This window comes from Schistocerca cancellata, chromosome 5 (assembly GCF_023864275.1).
Source record: "Schistocerca cancellata isolate TAMUIC-IGC-003103 chromosome 5, iqSchCanc2.1, whole genome shotgun sequence".
NCBI classification, from domain to species: Eukaryota; Metazoa; Arthropoda; class Insecta; order Orthoptera; family Acrididae; genus Schistocerca; species Schistocerca cancellata.
In genome coordinates this window covers 573,487,496-573,507,316 of record NC_064630.1, presented here as the reverse complement: position 1 = coordinate 573,507,316, position 19,821 = coordinate 573,487,496, and the positions used below count along the sequence as shown (strand labels likewise).

At 39.0% G+C, this 19,821-nt stretch overlaps 1 protein-coding gene across 4 annotated transcripts in view; it reads left to right on the top strand.

The window, feature by feature from the left end:
- The window catches only part of LOC126189000 (myosin heavy chain 95F), a 432,971-nt gene that overhangs the window by 380,813 nt on the left and 32,337 nt on the right, over window positions 1-19,821 (top strand). For all 4 annotated transcript variants that reach the window (XM_049930806.1, XM_049930805.1, XM_049930803.1 and 1 more), the window contains 3 exons: window positions 4,436-4,656; window positions 10,503-10,593; window positions 12,186-12,328. In XM_049930806.1, the coding sequence (XP_049786763.1) occupies window positions 4,436-4,656; window positions 10,503-10,593; window positions 12,186-12,328 (455 nt within the window). The remainder of the gene's footprint in view (window positions 1-4,435; window positions 4,657-10,502; window positions 10,594-12,185; window positions 12,329-19,821) is intronic.

Below are 19,821 nucleotides of genomic sequence, written 5' to 3'. Positions count from 1 at the left end.
ACGTCAAGGAAAGTGGCATGGGATTTGGAGTAGGACCAGGTGAATCTGATGGAACCAAAGGAGTTTAAGTTGGAGAGGAAATTCTGGAGTTCTTCTTCACTCTGAGTCCAGATCATGAAAATGTCATCAATAAATCTGTACCAAACTTTGGGTTGGCGGGCCTGGGTAACCAAGAAGGCTTCCTCTAAGCGAGCCATGAATAGGTTGGCGTACGAGGGGGCCATCCTGGTACCCATGGCTGTTCCCTTTAATTGTTGGTATGTCTGGCCTTCGAAAGTGAAGAAGTTGTGGGTCAGGAAAGAGGAAAGAGGTTTTAGGTAGGGTGGCAGGTGATCGGTGTGAAAAGAAGTGCTCCATCGCAGCGAGGCCCTGGACGTGCAGAATATTTGTGTATAAGGAAGTGGCATCAATGGTTACAAGGATGGTTTCCGGGGGTAACAGACTGGGTAAGGATTCCAGGCGTTTGAGAAAGTGGTTGGTGTCTTTGATGAAGGATGGGAGACTGCATGTAATGGGTTGAAGGTGTTGATCTACGTAGGCAGAGATACGTTCTGCGGAGGCTTGGTAACCAGCTACAATGGGACGGCCGGGATGATTGGGTTTGTGAATTTTAGGAAGAAGGTAGAAGGTAGGGGTGCGGGGTGTTGGTGGGGTCAGGAGGTTGATGGAGTCAGGTTAAAGGTTTTGTAGGGGGCCTAAGGTTCTGAGGATTCCTTGAAGCTCTGCCTGGACATCAGGAATGGGATTACTTTGTCAAACTTTGTATGTAGTGTTGTCTGAAAGCTGACGCAGTCCCTCAGCCACATACTCCCGACGATCAAGGACCACGGTCGTGGAACCCTTGTCCGCCGGAAGAATGACGATGGATCGGTCAGCCTTCAGATCACGGATAGCCTGGGCTTCAGCAGTGGTGATGTTGGGAGTAGGATTAAGGTTTTTTAAGAAGGATTGAGAGGCTAGGCTGGAAGTCAGAAATTCCTGGAAAGTTTGGATAGGGTGATTTTGAGGAAGAGGAGGTGGGTCCCGCTGTGACGGAGGACGGAACTGTTCCAGGCAGGGTTCAATTTGGATAGTGTCTTTGGGAGTTGGATCATTAGGAGTAGGATTAGGATCATTTTTCTTCGTGGCAAAGTGATATTTCCAGCAGAGAGTACGGGTGTAGGACAGTAAATCTTTGACAAGGGCTGTTTGGTTGAATCTGGGAGTGGGGCTGAAGGTGAGGCCTTTGGATAGGACAGAGGTGTCGGATTGGGAGAGAGGTTTGGAGGAAAGGTTAACTACTGAATTAGGGTGTTGTGGTTCCAGATTGTGTTGATTGGAATTTTGAGGTTTTGGGGGGAGTGGAGCTGGAAGTGGGAGATTGAGTAGATGGGAGAGACTGGGCCTGTGTGCAATGAGAGGAGGTTGAGGTTTGCTGGAAAGGTTGTGAAGGGTGAGTGAGTTGCCTTTCCGGAGGTGGGAAACCAGGAGATTGGATAGTTTTTTGAGGTGGAGGGTGGCATGCTGTTCTAATTTGCGGTTGGCCTGTAGGAGGATGCTCTGAACAGCCAGCATGGATGTGGGAGAGGAAAGACTGAGGACTTTTATTAAGGATAGGAGTTGAAGGGTGTGTTGATTGGCTGAGTTGATGTGTAGGTGAAGGATTAGGTGGGTGAGGGCAATGGATTGTTCAGTTTGGAACTGGTATAGGGACTGATGGAAAGATATAAATTTTCTATAGAATGTCTGACCATCTGTCTGTTAAGACCTCTTTTCCTTAGAGACATTTAGACATATCAAGTAGAAATTTATTTCACACATTAAGGTTTGAGGTCCTTTGGTGGTGTAACAAAAGTAAGCTTCTAAAACACTGCAGTTGAAAAATATGGCCATTTGTGTTATGTATTTTGATATTCGCAAACACACTCATCAAAACCTGTATGGTACTTGCCTTTGACCTAGAATTATGGAATTTGACATGAAGCAAGGTTTCACAGCACAACTAAAGCAAAAAACTCAAAAATTGTTAATTTGTAGTCATCTCAAAAGAAAAAAAATAATTTTTTTGCCATTTGTTGACCGACTGTCTGTCTGTCTGTCTGTCTATTAAAACCCATTTTTCTCAGGAATGGGTAGAATTATCAAGTTGAAATTTATGTCACATCCTAAAACCTATGGTCTCTTGTTGCTGTGAAAACATTATGCTTCTAAGTCAATGCAGTCCAGAGATATGGCTATTTATGTCACGTATTTTGATACTTGAAAACTCACCATCAAAACCTATAGGATACTTCCCTTTGAGCTAGAATTATGAAATTTGGCAAGAGGCAGGGTTTAACAGTAAAAGTAAATTAAAAATCTGAAAAGTGTTAGTTTTTAATTATATCACACGAAAAAAGTATTTTTTGTCATTTGTTGTCTGACTGTCTGTCTGTCCATCTGTCTATTAAGATGCCTTTTTTCCAGGAATGGGTTTATATATCAAGTTGAAATTTGTATGACATACTAAGACCTAAGGTTCCTTGGTGGTGGAATGAAAGTAAGTTTCTAAGTCAATGCAATCAAAAGATGTGGCCATTGATGCCGCATGTTTTGATACTCGCAAATTACTCATTAAAATCTATGGGGTAGTTCTCATTGGTCTGCAGCTTGTGGTCTTGCAGTACCATTCTTGCTTCCTGCACATGGGGTCCCGGGTTCGATTCCCAGTGGGGTCAGGGATTTTCCCTGCCTCAAGATGACTGGGTGTTGTTGTGTCATCTTCATCATCATTATCATTCCTCCCCATTATGGTCGGAGGAAGGCAAGGGCAAACCACCTCCGCTAGGAACTTGCCTAGTCGGTGGTGCAGGTCTCCTGGATTGTCCCCTATGCTCCTTGGATGATGGGATCTCATCATCAGCAATTCCCATTGACCTAGAATTGCGAAATTTGGCAGAAAACATTGTTTCACAGGACAAGTAAAGGAAAAAAATCCAAAAATTGTTAATTTGTAATTAAATCACACAAAAGATTTCTTTTTTCATTTGTTATCCAAAGTAAAACTTAAAATCAAAACTTTCTCAGAAATTTTGGAATCCCTGGGACCAATATCTTGCCAGTATCAATGTTGATAACAGGCAAATATTGTCGAGATTCTTGATTCCCAGGATGGATGAGCTGTCTGTATACATAACTAATGTGCATAGAACCTTCAGAGTGCATGTTGTACTCACATCAGACCAATTTTTTAACTAATAAATAGTTTGGTTGATGATGAAGTTTTGTAGGCCCAGCAGATAGGTGCAAGGTTGCCTGACTGCAGTGCCAGGCTGGTACGAGCTGCCACTACCCGGAAGTCATTGTGAGCTGCCACCGACATCCTGACTGAACTAAGATGCAGCGTGTATTGATTAAGAAGCTGATAAGAACAGATTTATTGGTACAGAGTTAATGTTTAAGGGACGTGAAGGAAAATGCAGTAAAAGGTCACACAGGGAATGTGACTCACACTGGACTGGTGCTCGAGTCGGGCAGCCAGCAAGTGGCCATAGCTCGTGTCAAACTGGTACTGCAGTTGGGCAGACTGGGTTGTATGGTAGCTCACAGCTTCCATTATTGCCATGAGGTGTCGCTCCAGAAGTGGGGAACAGGTGACATTCAGCCTCCAGAGAACTTTCCTTCCTTGAAGAGTTCCTAAGATGTATGAAAATGGTGATATTCAGTTAGCTAACATTGTTGTCTGAATTTTAATCGTAACTCTATTCAGCGGCCCATAAACAAAATAACTGCTATGCCAGACAAGTTGTCTGACTAGATACTTAGTGCTATCCACACCAAGCTGGGGAAGGTTGTTTTGATTATTTATAGATGGCTCAGGCTGTGGCCTATGAAATGTGCCCTCCTTTTTGTCAAATTGTACCAGAAATTTCTTCTCTCCATGACACAACTCATTGCCTTTTCGTTAGCTATTGTATCTACCTATCTATCCCCAACCTTATTCAGTAGCACCCCAGTAGCACCAAATTTCAAAAGCTTCTGTTCTCTTTTTGTGCATACCGTTTATTTTCCAAGTTCCACTTTCATACAAGGCTACGCTCTGGACAAACACTTTCAGAAAAGAAGAAATAACACTTAAATTTACAAGAAATGTAAAAACTTCTCAATTCCATAAACACTTTTCTTACTAATACCAGTCTTCATTTTATGCTCTCTCTAAATCAGTCATCATCAGTCATTTTGCTGCCAATATAGCAAACTCATCCTCAGCTTACCGAATGAATTTCATGGTGAAATGTTTTAAAAGGAATTTATTGTTCAAAAAATTAAAAAACTTTGACTAAGCAACTTTGATATAGAGTAACATGTGAGGAAACATGTATGCTGGTAAGAACTATTTTTACAACACAAGTAAACTGGTATAACTAAATAGCAAATCACAATTCTATTATTACTTTTAAATATGCTCCTGTTCCAGACTGATGACTCAATCACTACAGCCCAGGTGGACAGTCTACACCTTCAGCTGATGAATCGAATAAATGAGCAAATGAGCCAATTACAGACAAAACTGCAACAGCAAAAGAATGCAGAAGAACAAGAACGATTGCGCAAGATTCAAGAAGAAATGGAGAGAGAAAGAAAGCGCAAGGAGGAAGAAGAAAGAAAGAAAAGAGAAGAGGAGGAAAATAGAAGGAAGTGAGTAACAACATTTCTTAAAGTGAATGCACAAAAAAGTATTACATTTCATGTTAAAGTACCTCCTATAATTATGGAAAACTCTAATAAAGATGAAGGGAATACAAGAGTGAACGAAAAATCTTTGTTTCAGAATATCTCAACAAGCAAAGTTTTTACCTGTTGGTACTGCATGTGATTGTTGTGAGAAAAAATTCTGTGATTATTAGTAAGATTATTGCAGATTATGCAGTTATGTCTAATTTAATACTATTAGAAAGAAGTTGCATAAATATTCAGTCAGATCTTGATAATATTTCAAGTTGGTGCGAAGATTGACAGCTTGCTTTAAATGTTCAAAATTGTAAAATTGTGCACTTCATAAAATGAAAATACATGGTATCCTATGACTAAAATAGCACTGACTCACGTTTGGAATCAGCCAATTCATATAAATGCATGGGTGTAACAATTTGTAGGGATATGAAATAGATTGATAGGGTCAGTCGTGGGTAAAGCAGGTGGTAGAATTCAGTTTATTGCCAGAATATTGGAGAAGTACAGTCAGTCTACAAAGGAGATTGCTTACAAATCACTCCTGCAACTGGTTCTAGAATATCGCTCAAGTGCATGGGACCCATAAGAAATAGGACTAACAAGGGGTGTTGAATGTATACAGAGAAAGGCAACATGAATGGTCACAGGTTTATTTAGTCTGTTGAAGAGTATCACAGAAATATTGAAGGAACTGAACTGGAAGATCTTGAAGATAGACATAAACTATCTCAAGAAAGTCTATTAATGATGTTTCAAGAATTGGCTTTAAATGATGAATTTAGGAATATCCTACAGTCCCCTACATATCACGTAAATAGGTATCATGAGGATAAGATTAGAATAATTACTGTACACACAGGGGCATCCAAACAGTTATTCTTCATGCGCTCCATATGTGAATGTAACAGGAAGAAACCCTCTGTCATGCACCTCATGGTGGTTTGCAGAGTGTAGATGTAGATATAGAGAAGTATGTGATGAATTTTGGATTGGTTTGTACTCTTTTTCTATTACTACCCATGTGGTATCAGTTTCCTGTTTTTCGCTCTCTTCTTCTTCTTCTTCTTCTTCCTCCTCCTCCTCCTCTTCCTTCTCCTCTTCCTTCTCCTCCTCCTCCTTCTCCTCCTTCTATGTGCTCTTTTGTTTGCACCTTTCCACCATATTGGCTTTCTGACTATATTGATGTTCCACCAGTGTTTTCCTGAAGAATCACCACACTTTTGTGTGGTATTAAAACTTGCAAATGTTATTGTATGCTGAATATAGTCCCACACACAGCTGTTAGAGCTGTGATTTGGCGAAAAGCATATTAAAGAAATATTTGAAATTATGAATCACAAATCTGACTCTGTGTAATAGATAAAAACACACAGTCTAATAATTACATGATATGCTGATGTTCTGACAGCTTTGAATAACAATTAGCATGTTAAATAAAACATGGTCTGAGTTTATTTCTCGCAGATCTTCATACCAACACAAAAACATGGGAATAAAATTGCAATTTGCAACAGCTTTGAGGCACATTTGTTTGTTGTCCACTCGTGATAATAACAATTTGATACTGTTACTTTTATCTGTTAATACATTTTTTAACCTACTAAAAAAAGTTTTGATTTTTGTTGTGTCTATTAACGATGTTTCAAGAATTGGCTTTAAATGATGACTCTAGGAATATTCTACGGTCCCCTACATATCAAGTACATAGGGATCGTTTTTATCCCCCGAAAACTTACACGTTTCTCTTAATGAAAATTTTACAAATTGATTTGTTGTGCAATAAGTATTTTCACTGAGTTTTATTATTCCTTTCGTGCAGGGTAATATACATACATGTGAAATGAGTCAAAGTATAATCATCAAAGTGAAACTGATTTAATACTTTACTACCATTAAACTAATATAAATTATTTGTAATTGCCCAAACAAATGTAAAGCAGTAGAATAAACAGAAAAGTCACTTTTTTTAGGAGGTATTGGGAGCTGGTGCTCTTCCATGATGTTATTAGCTGTTGTTTATCTCTCTTGTGAACGTTACTATATCTACATGGTCACATTGATATTTATCATACAGTGGTAACTATCCATGAGTTGTTATGGTAGAGCTCTAATTACGATAAAAATTGCTACTTGTCATGTAGCTAACAGGAGTCTTGAATCAAGATAATCAGATAATTTGTAAGGGGAATAGCTAATGAGATATGTTGTTGATTTTATTCTGAGTATATTGGACTCCTAAGTTCTTGTTTTATGTTGATGGGACCTTGTTGAACACCTTTCCACCAGAATACCAAACCTACTCTGAATCATAGGAAAGGAAATAAATACTACAACCAATATTTTTCTCTATTGTGCATTATGGTTATGTAAACCACAATTTAAGTGAAACTGTTTATTATTATTTTTATTATTATCATTATTTGCTTAAAATAGCATCAAAGCATAAATACACTGGGAAGTAAGTGTAGGAATTCCAAGATCATTGAAGAGGCCTCTAGGAGATGTGTGCTGGGAAACTTGGTGAAAATAAGACAGATATAAACAAAATACAAGATGATAAAGCAAATTGTGTCCTCATAACAGGACATTGGTTATTCATTAGTTGTGATCAATTTATGGTCAGAGTGACGCATGTTTCCCTGTCTCTTCTCCTTTGTAACAGTAGGTATTTACTCAGATTTTGGTAGTGTTTCTACTGGCTTAATGTCTTACTAAGCTCAATATAAAACAAATTAGCTTCAAACAATTTTATGAAAAGGATAGATCGCTATGTACCATAAGGATGATACCTTTGAGTTGCAGACAGTCTCAAAGAAAGGACTGTTACACAATGAGATTTTGACCAAAGCCCCTTCAGAAAGGAAAACACACACATTCATTCACACAAGCAGGCACACCTCACACACACATGACCCCTATCTCTGACCGCTCTGGCCAGAATCCAACTGTGTCCACTATGAACCATTAAACTGTAGGAAAGGAAATAAAAAAGTTGTATATTTCTCTATTGTGTATTGTGGTTGTGCAAACCACAAATTAAGTGAAACTGTTGTTTTTTGTTGTATGCATCAAATACCATCAAAGAGTAAATGCACTGAGAACGAAGTGTTGAAATTCGTAGATCTTTGAAGAAGCCTCTGGGAGAAGTTTGCTGGGAAGCACGCCATGGGGTCATATACCTGTGGAAGACCCAGATGCAAGACCTGCCCGATCCATCCGCCCAGCATTTCCTATTCTAGCCATGTCTCGGACTTACCCTACTCCATCAGAGGCTGTACCATGTGTGAAAGAAGCCTACCATATACCAGCTATGCAGCAATTGTTTGCTTTTTATGTTGGTAAGACTGTCAACTAGCTGCCCACCAGGTTGAATGACAACTGCCAGATGGTAGCCAAGAGCAAAGTGGCACAACATGCAGCCAAACATAACATACTTGATTTTAATGGCTGCTTCACAACCCAAGCCATTTTGATCCTCCCCTCCACCACCAGATTTTTTGAACTGCCCAGATGGGAGTTACCCTTACAACAGGTTCTCTGTTCCTGAAATCATCCCAGCCACAACTCATGGTAATCTCGTATCCCCACAACCTCCACCCAACAGTTTCCACCCACTCTGTCCTATCACCTCCTCCCAATCCATGTTGTCCCTTCACCTTCATTGTGTGCTGCCGTCTGACAATGCAGTTTTCTCCTCTTATCTGCTCCTCTCCTACATGCTACACATGGCAGCCTTGTCTGACTACCATCTAAACCTTACATTTTGCTCTAGGGTACACTGAATTTTCTTCACCTACTCATACCCTGCAGCCCATCCCCCTTCTCCACCCCACTCAGGATTACTGCTTCTGTTTGATGTGACAAAGCTGCATTCTGGCCAGAGCAGCCAGAGATAGTCGTCATGTGTGCTTCAGGCGTACTTGCTTGTGTGAATGTGTGTGTTTTCCTTTCTGAGGAAAGCTTTAACTGAATGTGTAACAGTCTTTTTGTTGGCCTCTCTGCAACTCTTTGTGTCATATTTATGGTAAGTAGCAATCTATCCTTTTCGTAATATTGTTGATATTCCAACCTGGGTTTTTCATTGTTTAACATATAAACTTTGTTTATACTTGCTATAACCACTAGATATTCTTTTTGTGTTAAAGATTTCATGGGGAACATTACCTCTCCTGATGTTGTGAAGATCATATTCATATTACTGAAGTTATTTGTAACAGCTTTTCCAAGACATTCCATGGCGGTATCTAGTGAGCCTGACATCCCCATATTTTGAGTAAAAGTTACAAAATGCTTGTTAAAAAGTTTTACAATACTGTACACATCTGGTGCCAACATATCAGTTACTGTTAAAAGATATCTGCCCGAACAATGATCAACATAACATACATTTTCCTGTCTCTGTTCTACCATTCTCCTCCTTCACTATGCCCATGCTGTCTTTCTTTTGTTACTGTACTTGGTGGGACTGTGTTCCGCTCATAATAAATTTGTGTATATGTGTGGAGTATGTCTAATTATGAGCTCACTGACAGATACAATTCCTTTTTATCTCACAAGATACCTTTACTCTAATTTCAGATAAAGACAAATTTATTAATAAATATGCTGTATTTGTTGACATGGCATACATTTTCCTCTTTGAACCACTCCAATTCGTGCCTTTGAGAGGTTTCCTAAAATAGCCAAATTTTTGGATTACTGATTACCCTCCTAAATTCAAATTTAGTAAATTTTCTATCATTATCAGTATTATCATTTAATATATGCAACTACATGTCATGTTCTTACAGGCCATTGACTAGTGGTTTTGATTAGATCTTTTTATAAAGATATTATCAACATCTATTTTCAAGCAACTCACTACCAACAAGCTCCAGTTGGACTTAAAGCTGGAATTGGGAATCTCTATAGTTTCAAATAAAAATCAGTTACATGATTTGTAATTATTCCTTAAAACTGTACAATAATCTAGACAGAAGGATTAAAAATTCTCTGCTAACAATGAAACAATTGTAATTTTTGTTTTCATTGTGCATCATTTGCTAAAAATGTAGGTGTAACTTTTATGTGATAAACATCAATATAATCATTTTGTTGCTACACTAATAGTGTGAGATAAATGGCAACTGTTTATCATAACTGAGGAAGCAACATCTTCTTTAAAAGTACCAGCTTTTCTTTTGGTTTTGTTATATCAACATTACCTTGAAAAATTACACATGATTTGTAGTAGTTTAATGATAGTTAATTATTAATGCAATTTTAAGCTGCTTTTTCCCTTGGCATGTTTACCTGTACTTGTTACACTTCATTGAAAGTTTATATTAACTGTTTTCTGCACCCATGAGTACTGTATAAGCACATAGAAAAAGGCACAACAGCATGCTGTTTCCAACAGCCACACTTCTCATCATCAAATCCCACTTTTTCATGTCTTTTATTTTTATAACTGCTATTCCTCAGTAGAGTGGTACTCTATAAACATTATGAAAACAATGGCAAAGAAAGGATTTACAAAATGAAAGTACAATCAAATATTATTGTAAAACACTTCATCTGTGTGAAGAAACCTCTGTTTCCAAATTGTAGACTGTTTTTTTATTTGTATGTGTGTGCCTGATGTCACCTTATATGTATGTATAACTGTAATGTTTTTGGGAGAATGTGTAATGCATGTATTTGAAATAATTAAATCTACCTTATATTTTATACCAATAATAATTTTGTAAGGGCTAAGAAACTTTATTACATTTTGTTGTAGTATGAAATTAATTTAAGCATTACACTCTTGATTTCACTGAAATTTTCAGAAAGGCTGAAATGGAAGCTAGGAGAAAGGCTGAGGAAGAAGCAAGGAAAAAACAAGAGGAGGAAGACAGGAGAGCTGCTGCAGCACTTCAGGTGAATGCTAAAAGAAGTTAAATTTTCATTCTTTAGTGTAACATTTTCTGTGAATTACTTGTCATCTCTTTATCAAGTGTTAATCAAATTAATACTGCTTTATGCTTTGAAGAAGAAAAAAATGTTTGTCCTTCACATAGAGAATTACAAAACATAATTAGTAACAGCCATATAATACATGTGTAAAGAATTCCTCTATATTTTTACTTTAGTACTGAAGAAACAGTTGCAGATATTTTTCTGTACATACGTTTCCTTTAGGTGGCAGAAAATCAACTGATTCTTTATTACTTCTTATACACATTGAGGAAATTGGTGTAAAGATCCATTGCTGTTAGAAACTGAATTTAGAGATGCTAAAAGCACCATTACTATTTCTTGTCTGCTTAAAGTGCCATCTCCCAATGGATTTTTAAGAATCCCCTAGAAGACCCCTCTGCAACTAATTGCAGGAAAAGGAATTTGGTTTTCTTGGAGGGCACAGGGACAGAAAAAGACAATAATTATGCTCAACATTAAGTCAGTTGTGTCTGAGTTGAAACTGAAACCTAAAAAGTTTGTCAAGTGTGATAAATCTATTGCCAGCCATTTGTAAGAGTATGTTGTTAGTTATATATTACCATCTGCAGATGACAGTGGCTGTGTGTGTGTGTGTGTGTGTGTGTGTGTGTGTGTGTGTGTGTGTGTGTGTTTCGCTACATCTGACAAAAGGAATTAGTCCAAGCTGATAGTATCTAACAGACTTTTTTTGTACATGCCTTTTTGGTTCTCAGTGCCGCCTCTGTGTGGTGAGTAGTAATATATCTATTTCATATTGACAACCCAGGATGGCTTAGTGGCAGTATACATTGCTACTCACCAATAGAGGAGCTGTTGAGTTGCAGACAGACACAACAAAAAGACTGCTTTACATTTAAGCTTCCAGCCAAAAGGCCTTCTTCTAAGGTAGAAAACACACCCATTCACGGAAGAACAATCTCACACGTGCAGGACCACTAACTCTGGTCACTGAGGCTAGACTGCAGCAGCTGCACCTGATGGGAGAAGCAATCCATGTATGAAGGGGTTCAGGATGTGTTTGGGGTGGAGAGGGGGAGGAATAGCGGGGTAGGGATGGGGGAGGGTGTGTTGCTTGTAGGAGCATGCACCTACATGGCGGCGACAGGGTGTGGCATCTTGGTGCAGTTGGGTGGTATGAGGGGGGGGGGCAGAAAAGGGGAGAAGTAGTGGAGGAGAGGAGGAACTATTGGATGCATTAGTGGAACAGAAGGCTGTTCAGTGCTGGAGTGGGAGCAGTGAAGGAGATAGGTGGGTAAAGGACAGGGATTAGTGAAGATTGAGGCCAGGGTGTAACAGGAAAAAAGGATATATTGCAGGGAGAGTTTGCACCTGCAAAATTCTTATTGTTGTTATTCCAACTACCTAGAAAATTTTACCAGTTATTGTTTGTGAGATTCATGTCTGTAGTGATATGGAAACTGATGAATGTTATACCTTTTGTAGTTGATACAAAAGCCAATTCTTGTGAAAACTCAATTTACTGACTAAATTATAGTTCCATTATTAACTACTTAAAATAAATATATTTGCAGAAGCAACTGGAAAAAGAAGCTTTGGAAGATGCAAAGTACCGTGAACAGTTAGAGCAAGAAAAGAGAGACCATGAGCTGGCACTCAGACTGGCTCAGGAAACAAATGAACAGATTGAGGATATGCCTCAACCATCTGCTGCGAGGTAGGTTTCTTTAGCTCAGTGAGGCAAATTTTTAGTTCTGTAGATACATTAACTATGGATAAAATTATGGTGTATAAGTTGCTATGAAGGAGTAATGGATACAACTACGCTAGTGTCTGTAACTTAAATATATGTGTGAAATGAGAGCAACAAGGTAAGTCTTAATCAAAAGACTACAGCATACAACAGTGTCCAATTAAAGTAATTAAAAGAGCTGTGAAAACAAAGCATAAATTTTTAAAAAATCACTAAACCAAATAATGTCTTTCCCAACAAACCTCTGTTCTGCACATCTATTGTAGAGTGTGCCTTTGGAGTTAGATGCACATCTTCTCAAATTTTTGGTAAACTGATAGATCTTTCAGCTTCTTTCTTTTCTTTTCTTTTTTAAATTCAATTAACTGAATGCTTCTTGCATTAGTTCCTTTTTATTCATCTGGGCTTCGTTCAACTTCTGATGTCAACAAGACTTTTGTTTCATTTAAACTAGTAATGAAGCACTCTTTGCCTTTGTAGCAACTTACCGACATACACTATGTGATCAAAAGTATCCAGACACCCTCAAAGACATATGTTTTGTGTATTAGGTGCATTGTGCTGCCACCTACTCCCAGGTACTCCATATCAGTGACCTCAGTGGTCTTTAGACATTGTGAGAGAGGAGAATGGGGTGCTCCGCGGAACTCACAGACTTCGAACGTGGTCAGGTGATTGGGTGTCACTTGTATCGTACATCTGTACATGAGATTTCCACACTCCTAAACATCCCTAGGTCCACTGTTTACAATGTGATAGTGAAGTGGAAACTTGAAGGGACACATACAGCACAAAAACGTACAGGCCGATCTCGTCTATTGGCTGACAGAGACTGCCAACAGTGGAAGAGGAATTCCAAACTGCATCAGGATCCACTGCAAGTACTATGACAGTTGGGTGGGAGGTGAGAAAACTTGGATTTCATGGTTGAGCAGCTGCTGATAAGCCACACATCGCACCAGTACATGCCAAACGATGTCTTGCTTGGTGTAAGGGGCATAAATATTGGACGATTGAACAGTAGAAAAATGTTGTGTGGGGTGATGAATCTTGGTACACAATGTAGTGATCTGATGGCAGGGTGTGGGTATTGCGAATGCCCGGTGAACATCATCCGCCAGTGTGCGTAGTGCCAACAGTATAATTCAGAGGCAATGGTGTTATGGTGTGGTCACATTTTTCATGGAAGGGACTTGCACCCCTTGTTGTTTTGCTTGGAACTATCACAGTACAGGCCTTCATTGATGTTTAAGCACTTTCTTGCTTCCCACTGTTGAAGAGCTATTCTGGGGTGGCAATTGCATCTTTCAACATGATTGAGCAGCTGTTCATAATGCACAACCTGCAGCAGAGTGGTTATATGACAATAACATCCCTGTAATGGACTGGCCTGCACACAGTCCTGACCTGAATCTTATAGAAGACCTTTGGGCTGTTTTGGAACGCTGACTTCATGCCAGGCCTCACCAACCAATATTGATACCCCTCCTCAGTTTAGCACTCCATGAAGAATGGGCTGCCGTTCCCCAAGAAACCTTCCGGCATCTGATTGAACATACACCTGCGAGAGTGGAAGCTGTCATCAAGACTAAGGGTGGACCAACACCATATTGAATTCCAGCGTTACTGGTGGAGAATGCCACAAACTTGTAAGTCATTTTCAGTCAGGTGTCCGGATTCTTTTGATCACATAGTGTAGCTATAGAACCACAGCAGACCTTTTGAACCCCTCACAACCTTGGTCATCATATATATGTTAAAAATACATTTCTCTGCAAGGAACTGATCCTCCACTGCAGCTCAAGCTGGAGAGTCCTGACTGATCATGAGAAGGAAGTATGGACTACTTGCACCGCTGATAAGTCATACATTTGGTTGCAGTACCTCATACCTACTCCTCTGAGCATTAAAGGTATTCCTCAAGATGTCAAACTTCAAACAGACATCCAGCATGATGCTTCCCCATGCTAGGGCCCCAACATTACCAAAATGGTAACTTTCCACATTGTTAATGTGATTTTATTGGCTACCACTATCCCTCAAGATGTACCACAAGGATCATTCTGCAAAACCAGAACAGAATTCATCTTAAAGAGCTTGTTACTCTATTAATTCATGAACATTTCTGAATGTACTACTTTTAAATTGAACGATTTTGTCTCTGCACTCCTGTGGAGGGGACACCTGCTGCTGGACATCAGGCACATGGACCAGTACACACTTTTTTGGAAAAACTGCACTTCACTGCTATCTCGGCTGTAAACTCTGCTGAAAATTGTATTCAAAACATTAGATATTGGCTGTGTTGTAGCCTAATCCCTCCTTGGTCAACCTTGCCTCTGGGGAACATTTCCTGTATCTCAAAACTATCATCAAAATCTTGAAATAACACTTTGTGCTCACTCTCTTCTCTTCTTCTTCTTCTTCTTCTTCTTCTTCTTCTTTTCCTTCATCTACTACTACTACTACTGAGACTTAAATGTGCGTCTGACAGCTTCAGGGTGTGCAATGATTCTATTTCACAAAGCAAAATCCATATGGAATCTCTACAGCATTGTGCTGCTCTCAGAAGAAGTGCAACCATACCTGACACCCATTGGTCCTTATGAACTGATTTTTATTGTCCTTGGATCAAATGTTTATTCAAAGCAGAATCTTCTCCTTTTCTATACCCAAAGCACAGTTCCAGATAAGGGTAAATATTGACTGCTATCCAGTGGTCACTTACTGTACCTTTCTTTTTTAATTTTCCTGGTTATGCTTCAATTTTGGACACCAGGGTATGTAAAGAGGTTTGCAAATTAACAGAATTTCATGCCTGAAATAGCTTTTATGAAATCTGGTAAGATGAATGGGGAAAGGAAAATGACATAAGATTATAAAACGTAATGATTATGTGGCATAAGAGTGTTTTAACCTTAAGCTATTTCATATAACTGTCTTGGACATTTTACTATGTTTCATTGATGCATGTATATCATCTATTTTTAAATCAACTCAAACTTTTATTTCTAACTATTGTTGTTATTGCCTTATAGACTTCTACAGCTGTGTGATATTACAGTCTTCAGATCTCAGCAATGTTTAAAGTAGTTCTCTATACTGGTCATATTTTACCCATTGACACTTGTGTCCAGATGTAGACTAGGAGCACCTTGGTGGACTTGCAGTAACACTGTTTTGATACACATACACCATAATGACAAAGTACATCTATGTCTGTTCAACAGCGTGAGAGTTCAAGAGAAAATATATGAGAAAATAGGGTCTTCTATATAAAATTTTTTGTACTGACCATACTAGTGGCAGTTTTCAAGAATTTGTTTCCATGGCCATTGAGATAAAGGAATATGATATAATAATATTAAATAAGAAACCATTTTATGACACAATCATAACCAATTTTGATCACAGTGGTGATCTTCAGATGCTAAAAGCAGTATTTGGTGAACACATGTTCATAGATAGTCAAACTGACCGTTTGTCAGTTTGATAACACATGAACATGTTCACAAAATGCCACTTTTACTTACTTACTTTACATATCTGGGTCACCAGCTACACTGCATATTTGCAGTAATCAGCCACATGGATGGCTTTCTCATTTGCTATGATAAAGTCTGTCACTGTGCAAGTTTTACCTATTTTTGGGTATATTGATGGATGTTGATGATCCTGTGTTACACCAGACTCACAAGAGTCACTCTCTTCGTAGCCCCATTTCCTCAGGTTGGTTCTGTACCATGTGATACCAGTTTCTAAGTAGTTAAGTGCCATCCATGCTGAAAATGGTGGATGATTCCCAGCAGCCAGATGTTCCTTGGGATTTATTAGTGTCTGATTAATACTGGTTTGCCATAAATATACTCACTATATTTCATTTGATTCATCTAAAGAATTGGTTATTCACATAAAACATCACTGGGACTTTAATCACCTGTGCTGTATTTGGTTGCTGTATAGCGGGTGTCTGTGATCATCAGACTGTTTTCTCCTTTTGAACTCAGCTGCAACTTTCCTTCTGATTGTGGCTGGAGCTATGCTGACAGTGGGGTGAAATTGTTGAACTGGCGTTGGTTTTAGACAGCCAGATAACTATGCACACAGTCTCATTATTGGCACATAGATGTATATGATGTATTTGGTGTGTGCAGAGTTGTACCACACAGCTTCTGCATGCTGTGGTGCAGAGAAACATAGCGCAAGTGCCATTATTCTGAAACTGAACTCCTCATTTGATGCTGGTTGGTTTTTGGATGGTATTATTCCTCACACGTACTTTTCCCTTAGCGTTTTGACCATGCATCTGAAATTTCGAGAGTCCTGTGAAGTTGGATACCCAAACATATTGATAAGTCATCATGGTTCAACTCCTGATCCTGCCACATTACTTTCAGTTGCCTATGTGTGTCTTTATTTCTGAGGTTGAAGGCACACACCAGAGTTTTACAGTGATTTGGCTTGGGGAATTGTTCTCTGTAGTAGGTAACTAAGTCTTCAGGAGTCTACATAAGTTTCCATTCCACTTCCTCAAATGATTTTCTTTGTGCAGTCATGGCAGTATCATTGGCGTATATAAACTGTCTCGTATCAGTGTTTATAGGCTGGTCATTTGTATGGTTGTTATATAAAATTAGTGACAGAACACGGCCTGGAAGTAGGCCATTCTTTTGCTTTCTCTGGCAGCTATTCCTCTCATGTAGTGCCACATAAAAACATCTGTTTTGCGGGAGACATTCCACAAATTTTGTCATCTGGAAGTCCTCAGTCATGTTATAAAATTTAATGAGCAGCTGTTGCTGCCTGACAATCTCATAGACAGCTGAGAGGTCTATAAAAGTGACTCCAGTTATCGGCTTCCATTTCAAGCCATCTTTTTGTGTTGGGTTAGATGGAGTATTTGGCCACTACATGACACATGAGGCATAGATTCTGTTAGTTCTGTTATGACTTTCATCTCTGTTGAGCCAAAAATTCTCTCATGGACCATACTTTCAAATGCATGGTAGACATGATGAAGATGAGACACAGGCCTGAAGTTTTGTGAATCCTTAGGTTCTTTCCCTGGTTTTAGAGGGGCTATCACCTTGGGTTTTCTCCAGAGAATGTGCATGATAGTGATACCACTGCCAATTAACTATACACTCAATTTTAGGGCAGCAAGCCCAAAATGCTTTATTTGTTCAGTGTGGATATCATGCAAGCCAGCTTTGCACTTGGTGAGTCAATCATCTTAACTTTCCAATACTGAATGGTCTGGCAAAGATGTCCACTTCATTACTCATATCATGTTGAATTTTCACTTTAGATAGTATTTCCTCTTCTGTCAGTAGGTACCCCAATGAGATTAGGTTCTGGAGTTATAGGTTTGTTGCAGATACTTTTTACTAACTTCCAAGCTCACCAGTTATTTTGCTTCATCTCAGTTTAGACCATCTTTCCATTCACACTGTTGATACTGCTTGTAGAAACTCTTTGCCTGTTTGATTAGTGTTTTCTGAGAAAGGATCATCATTGAACATTGATTGATACTGCTCTAGAAGTTCTTTAGATCCTCCTTCAAGGTCCACAATATATTCAGTCCTGCTGGCCCTCAGCCTGTATTTCCTGTATTTTTTTTTTACTGGAAGAACGAAGTTAACAGACAAATTGATACAATGTTCCAACAGCACAATTTCTTGGTCTAGTTCTTCTTTAAAACTCTACAATCTTGCTTTTTTAAAGCTGATGAGTCTTTTAAAGGGAAATACTTTGTGTATGATAGCGGCACTTTTGACATCTGTAGGTGGCTATTGTGGCAGACACTGCCTATGATTGTGCCATAATGAAGTGATTGTGTCAAGAAATAAACACAACCTTATAAAAAGTCAATCACTGTCTTCTGAAACGAAATTTCTTTTTATCCAAATTCCTGTTTAATTTAGTTACCGTGTTCTGCTGAGTACTGATGGAAAATTCTGTTAATGAATATGGTGTAAATAAATTTAACAGGTACTTCTTATTTTCTTCCATTCTGAACTGCCCTTGAACCACATACAACATTCCTTCAAAATTTGTAATTATTGTTAGTCTGTTTGCAGAGTGATTTGATTCTTAAGATAGAAATTTGTTTTTGGATGTAGTAAGCAAAGTTTTGGTAGGTGGAATTGCTCTGCCCCTATGATTGTCTCTTGTGTGCATGACCTTGCAAGAGCAGTAGGGAAGATTTTGTCACAGCTAGTGAGAGTGGAAAAGTGAGCATAAGAGATCTACAACTGCTTTTGGCCAATAGCTCATCAAAATAACTTGCCTTTGCATGTTTCCTGGAATGTGTATAAAATTCGTACTCCTTTAGAGCAAACTGTCCCTCCTGAAATGTGAGATTACAATTTATACCACCTATAATCACTGGACAAATTCAGGCCCTGGATGTTTGTTTTCTCTGTGCCTATAAGACATATACTATCATACTGTTACAGGTACACCTAAAAGGATACCAAGTTTGTGTCCATGACAGACTATTTCTCATTTAGTTACAAGCCATCACAGGCCATCAGTTCTCATCAGCCCCTTACATGAGTATGATTCTATATGCATTTACTAAGAGTGGATACATAGCTGAACACCCTGCATGGTTTGTAACTCCCAAGGAGTTTGTCTTCAGTCTTGATAATGTGAACCTTTGGATCACTGTGGCATTCTATTTTTCATTCAGTGTTCATGGTGTAAGTTAATGGTTTGTTTTGAGCATTTCTTGAATGTAGACAATGTCCATTTTGTGAAGTGTAATACATACATTCCATAGAAGGTTGATCTCTCCACCTCGCAGACACTCATTTTCTGTCGCCTTCCTGATGCACATGGTGAGTCGTTAGCAGCTAATATTTTTCCTGTCCTAATCATTAGCACAACACTTTCAAATGAGCCTTACTAAAGGCTGAACTTGTGACCTCACAGTCATGGGATTCCTTGTGAGAGGTAACAAAGCGGCACTTTTGACTGAGACCCTGCAACTCGGCAACCCAAGCATGATACAATTCATGGGGTGCTGCCTTCACTGTTAAACTCAGCCCTTGAGGAAATAACATGAGCAGATTGGTGGTAATAAGCTGTCAGTAAGGGACACATTTCTTGAAATGAGAGAAAAACGGGTTCCTGAAGCAGATGGCAAAGTGATGCTATAAATGCTACTTGTACACCTCCCTGTCCTCGACAGACTCGTCATAAGGTGGGGAAGGGAGGCAGATGGGCTGGCAGCTGCTGTGGCTTTGCCAGCAGTCTGGTCAGCAGCCTGTCCAACATGGCCATGTGTCCCTGCAGTTGCAATTCCAAATGCCAGTGGAATTCCAGCTTCTGCTGGAGTAAACGTTGAAGCACCACCTCCACGTGTGCACCAGTTGTCATTGTCAAATTGGCCAGAAACAAACATGAAAGCTCAACTACTATTGTTGCCACTTGTGTAGTAATTCCAGACAGAA